The sequence below is a fragment of the Haliotis rubra genome, unplaced genomic scaffold, assembly GCF_003918875.1.
Source record: "Haliotis rubra isolate DU_JTF1 unplaced genomic scaffold, ASM391887v1 Scf882, whole genome shotgun sequence".
NCBI lineage: Eukaryota > Metazoa > Mollusca > Gastropoda > Lepetellida > Haliotidae > Haliotis > Haliotis rubra.
The window spans coordinates 208,104-214,199 of record NW_025767615.1 but is presented as its reverse complement, the minus strand read 5'-3'; the positions used below and the strand labels follow the sequence as shown (position 1 = coordinate 214,199).

The 6,096-nt window shown below is 43.8% G+C and overlaps 1 protein-coding gene across 1 annotated transcript in view; it reads right to left on the bottom strand.

Moving 5' to 3' along the window:
* Positions 1 to 521: 521 nt before the first annotated feature.
* Positions 522 to 6,096, bottom strand: part of LOC124263445 (aminopeptidase N-like) — a 28,914-nt gene continuing 23,339 nt past the window's right edge. Inside the window, exons 13-17 of the mRNA XM_046698091.1 lie at positions 3,756 to 3,811; positions 2,891 to 3,038; positions 2,142 to 2,221; positions 1,387 to 1,497; positions 522 to 693 (exon numbers count right to left, since the gene is read on the bottom strand). Of these exons, the coding sequence (XP_046554047.1) occupies positions 522 to 693; positions 1,387 to 1,497; positions 2,142 to 2,221; positions 2,891 to 3,038; positions 3,756 to 3,811 (567 nt within the window). The remainder of the gene's footprint in view (positions 694 to 1,386; positions 1,498 to 2,141; positions 2,222 to 2,890; positions 3,039 to 3,755; positions 3,812 to 6,096) is intronic.

Genomic DNA, 6,096 nt, shown 5'->3' with positions numbered 1-6,096 from the left:
CTTAACTACTCACAGCTCATGTTCAGATAAATTACAGTCATTAAAACTATGCTCCATTAATCGGACAATACCAATGATGTAAAAACCCGTGAATTTCCGGGTTAGAATATGGATCTTCAGTAACCATTGCTTGTCCCTGGCTCCGGGCCGATGGCTCCACCGAGTAAAGACTAGATCTGATTCTGCCTACCTCTATAACTGTCCTGGATCCCGACCGATGGCTCCACCGAGTAAAGACTAGATCTGATTCTGCCTACCTCTATAACTGTCCTGGATCCCGACCGATGGCTCCACCGAGTAAAGACTAGATCTGATTCTGCCTACCTCTGTAACTGTCCTGGATCCCGACCGATGGCTCCACCGAGTAAAGACTAGATCTGATTCTGCCTACCTCTATAACTGTCCTGGATCCCGACCGATGGCTCCACCGAGTAAAGACTAGATCTAATTCTGCCTACCTCTGTAACTGTCCTGGATCCCGACCGATGGCTCCACCGAGTAAAGACTAGATCTAATTCTGCCTACCTCTGTAACTGTCCTGGCTCCCGACTGCATGCCAAAGCTCCTCTCAGTCGCGACTTTTCAGAGCTGGACTCTGCTGCCTGGAGCTGTGTGTAGGCAAACTCCCACTCCCCGTGACCGCCATGGCGGACTGCCGTGCAGTACACAGTGCTCTGTAGGTCTGGGTGGATCCTTAATACAGGTTGTAGAAACAGAGTGAGTTTAGTTTTACGCCGCGTTTAGCAATTTCACAGCCACATCACGGCTTGGGTTTCAAACATGGTACCCATGTGGGGAATCGAAGTCAAACGCAGTTACCACTAGGCTAACCCGACGCCCCGGAGTAACAAAGTACCCTTACAGCTTTATACGGCTGTGCAGTCTATTACCAAACTCTCTCATTTCAGGGCTCGTAAATTGGTACACGTGCACTTAATCCTATATCCATTTCTGTGGTTCTGTGATTACTGTATCTGTTTTATTAAGATTCAGTAAAGGGTTCACGACGTGTTTTGCTGTAACCAGTTGCAATATGACTACTACCGCCATTGTAATTGTACTGCTATTGTATTTTGTACTGCTGCTAAATGAACATCATTTTCAGTAACCTGCATTGATTTGTAAACCGATTACTTATACAGTTAATATAAAGGAAATCACATTTATTAAACCAGGATGAATAACATGTGGTTGGAAATGGCATACATGATATGTTTAGAATATAGCCATGCAAACTCACAAAACAAAAGTGATTGAGAGAAGAAAAAGTAGACTATATTTTTAGTATCCCGCTTGTGCAAGGACGACACAGAGCAGATCAAATTGAAAACCCGGAAAAGCACGAGTGGTCACGAATAGTTCAACACAGAGACCGGCAGTACTCACAAGTTGTTCTCTGGGTTCCCCATCCATTGCTCGAACTGCTCCTGGGCAAACTGGACACACCCAGGAAGCTCGTGTCTACATGCCAGGGACGCCATTTGGGAGACGGTGAATCTAGGAAACACAAGTTTATACATGCCACAATTCATGCAGGTGAACAGTTGTGTTACTGTTTGTTTTGTCTTATTTGACGTGTTTTGTGTTGTGTAAAAAATCCATGAACGCTATCGGGCCAAGGGCAGAGAACTGAGAAGACTATCGCTAGTCGTGGCGTCCTCCCAACTCACGGCATTGACCTCTGACTTTTCAACTGATAATGTGTTCTTTACTCTCTCTTCACCACAATGTTCAATCAAAACAATACCTAATGATTCATTTCGACAGAAGTTTTGATGACGTTATAATTTTCTCCTTTTTCTCAAGTGTTTTTTGTGGATTCCATCCATGAGATGTTTATTGGCTGGAATTTGTAAGGAATTACAGGAGACAAAAAGTAGTTTGATACCTTGAACCGTTTAACAAGAAGCTAAACCATTTAGTGGGTAACAAACAACGTATTTCAAGACATAATAGCTTTTAATGGTTGGGTAAAATCAGAACACTTTATTCAAAAGCATGTCCTGAAAAAGGAGCAACATGTAACATGAGTAAATAACAATCGTTTTTGTTAAAAGAGTAATCAATCTTTTGGGGAAAACTAACAAATTATTCTTTTAAATTTTAAAGATAATAACTGTTTATTTTTCACATGAACTTACACCTCTACAGGCACCATAGCTTCCGTGATGTTTGTTCCTATTTGGGCGAATGGAGTACTCGCAGTGTTCCGCATGAAGACCTGGAATTGAAGACTCTCATCAAAGGTCAAGGACATTCAGCAATGGCTGTGTTTGAATAAAGCATACTAAGCTCTTCTATGTTGATTTCTCTTTCAATATGCGCCCCTGATTCTGGTTCACCACCAAACAAGAGGGCGATTTTGTGGATCTGGGATGAGACATGCTGACTTGGTTAACTTTGCGTTGTTCGTCATATTAATCATGGTCCACCTTCTTCACAGACCGCCTCCGTGGTGTAGTGGTTAGAGCGTCCGCCCGGAGAGTGGAAAGTCGCGGGTTCGATCCCCGGCCGCGTCATACCAAAAGTCGTTAAAATATGGTACTTGTTGGTCCCTGCCTGGCGCTCGGCATTAATGGGTACAACAAGGACTGATCGGCTTGGAGTCAGTATAATGTGTCTGAGTGGGGTATTCATGCTTCACTGCGGCATGGTATCTCAGCGGGCTAGCACTATAAAAAACAGCTTATGTCTGGGCTAAAACAAGCAGCCACACATTCACACGCATGCACGTCGTCATATGAGCGAAATATTCTCAAGCACGACGTTAAACCCAATTTCACCTCACCTCACCTCAACTCTTCACATGTCTGGAATAGCGGTCAGCCGCAAGCCAATAACACCTTTATACTATGAATGAATAACTGGATGAAAATGTGAAAATATTAACCTGGAATATGCCATACAATGAAGTCCGTTCCAACATTGACTCCACGTAGCCAAGTTCCCGGATGAAAGCTCTCCAAGGGACGTAATCCAGGTCTTTGCTCAGGTAGTTGACAGTTCTGAGGGCAATGGCCTGGTCCAGTAGCCCAGCCCTGAAAAGCAGATGGTTATTTGATGGTTATTGATGGTTAAATCTGGCTGACGTTGTGTGCGCTGACATTCTGATGATGTCATTTCCTGTCATTCATAACAGTTTTGGCACCCGACGGCTTCAACATGTTTCAAGAACAAATAGAATAGGATAAAACTACAAATTGAGACCTAAAAAATGACTGACTGACTGACTGAGTTTGGTTTTACGCCGCATTTAGCAATATTCCAGCAACATCACGGCGGGGGACACCAGAAATGGGCTTCACACATTGTACCAATGTGGGGATTCGAACCCGGGTCTTTGGCGTGACGAACCAACGCTTTAACCACTGGCTACCCCACCGTCTCCCTAAAAAATGAACAAACACTGGTAGCTATATACTTCTCGCTCTCAAGCATCTTTCAAATTATAGGTACTACTATTCTGTAATAAACATACTAAGCATAACCACAACACATAACTAAAAACAACTATAAAACATAACCACGACTGCCTATGCATACAGAACGGTTTAAACAATCAAGTGAAACTTCCATGAATCTTGATACATTGTTTTACGGGTGATTTCGGGACGAACGTACGCCAAGTTTACTCTTTAACAATGATTCTTTTTTCGAGATCTTATGAATTCACTGTGCGTACGCATAAACTGAGTTTCACTCTATACAGAAAAGTTGTTCTCAGATACTAATCAGTTACTAATCAAACAACTCACTTTGCAAGATTCCAAGCATCGTTGATGATCTGAGCTCTGTTGATTGGGTGAATTAGCTGCAAACAGAAGCTGTTCATGAAAAGGTATTCCGTACGTGTCGTATTTGCACTGTTCATTAGCTTAATGTTTTATCAGTATCCTGGGATTCGAACCACAGACCTTCTGATTCGAGGTCAGATGTTCCACGCCATGCTACATATGCTTCCCCCAATACCAGTTTACACCTGGAGGGTTATGAGTGAGTGAGTTTAGTTTTACGCCGCACTCAGCAATATTCCAGCTATAGGGCGGCGGTCTTTAAATATTCGTGTATGGACCAGACAATCCAGTGATCAACGGCATGAGCATCGATCTTCGCAATTGGGAACCGATGACATGTGTCAACCAAGCGATCCTAACCACCCGATCCCATTCGTCGCCTCTTACGACAAGCATGGGTTACTGAACATCAATATTCTAACCCGGACCTTTTAGTATCGGGAGAGGGGCGGTGTGGTAGCTTAATGGTTAAAGCATTGGCTCGTCACGCCGAAGACCCGGGTTCGAATCCCCTCGTACAATGTGTGATGCCCATTTCTGGTGTGCCCCGCCGAAATATACCTGGAATATTGCTGAAAGCAGCGTAAACCCAAACTCAGTCAGTCGGTATGGGGAGACCATATGGAATGGGTTATCATGCTCGCTGGCTTGGTTGGTGGCGACTAAATATGACTAAAGTTCATTGATTGTCTGCTATTAAGCTATATGTTTTTGGTATTCCTTCGTTTAAGCCGTGCGTAAGAAATAACCACGCGATAACTGCAATAGTTTATCGTCGTAAACTGGTTACAGGAAAACATTTGTCTTAGTCCTCGTCTCGTCTCAGTACCCCAACCCTAAGTACCCTTACATTCAAATAAAGAGAGTGAGTGAGTTTAGTTTCAGTTTTAGCAATATTCCAGCAATATAACGGCGGGGGACACCAGAAATGGGCTTCACACATTGTACCCATGTGGGGAATCGAACCCGGGTCTCCGGCGTGACGAGCCAACGCTTTAACCACTAGGCTACCCCACCGCCCCTTCAAACAAAGTAGTAATGAGAGATTGAAGAGGCCGTCCTGAATTCTAAATACCCGACATAATAACAATAGTGAGTGAGTATGGTTTTACGCCGCTTTTAGCAATATTCCAGCAATATCACGGCGGGGGACACCAGAAATGGGCTTTACACATTGTACCCCTGTGGGGATCGAACCCGGGTCTTCGGCGTGACGAGCCAACGCTTTAACCACTAGGCTACTCCACCGCCCCTTCAAACAAAGTAGTAATGAGAGATTGGAGAGACCGTCCTGAATTCTAAATACCCGATATAATAACAATAGTGAGTGAGTATGGTTTTACGCCGCTTTTAGCAATATTCCAGCAATATCACGGCGGGGGACTCCAGAAATGGGCTTCACACATCAAACCGAAACATGAGTCTCATGAACCTATTCAGACAATGACCTACTTTTCAGCCGACCCGAATTTTCTCGTGTGAAAGTGAAAATAGACATCACAAACAACTATGGTTACACTGAATTCCAATTTCATGTATCATAAGAAAATGGTAGTTACAAATGCATTTTAATTCTAAACTTTCATAACATCGTATTTCTGTATTTTATGGCGAGGTGTAGGCAGCATGACCCTAACAAAGACGTCACAGACTGCCCCTGTTTGATGAGGTCGTAAAAAGATTCACAATGCATCTGGCTCACTGGTTACACCTGATATATGTTACTGGTGCTCATTCAGTGTAGTTCGGTAACACACAATGTGATTGATGTACTATCACGTCCGTACCAGACCACCAAACTCTTTTGAGATTTCCACGATTCCAGGTTTGTGTTTTTCAGTGCTCGCTGTACGACAGAGCACGCTGCACGACGTGTTTGCAAGGACTATAAGGAGCGTACTGTTGCAATATATACTCATGCCAATAATAGTTGTCACCCCCTTCAATTTTTTTTATTGGAGAGGGGTGGGGTGTGGGGTGTGGGGTGGTGGTGGGGGGTTTTGGTGTTTGGGGGTTGGGGGTGACAACCATTATTGGCATGAGTACAAGTGCTTAGATGTATCAAATAATACTGATTAATATCATGTATCCAGTTAAAAGAATTGGTCTCAAAATTCTTGACTGGTTATTGCACTAAGTTGCGCAATAGGACGGAACCGAGTCAACAGGAAACGAGACTGTTGTGTAATCAATGTTTTGACTTGGTTCCCATGTGGGGATTAGAACCCTGGTCTTCGGCGTGACGATCGGACGCTTTAACCACCTGGCTACCCCACCGCCCCGGTATAATTATAGTCATGAT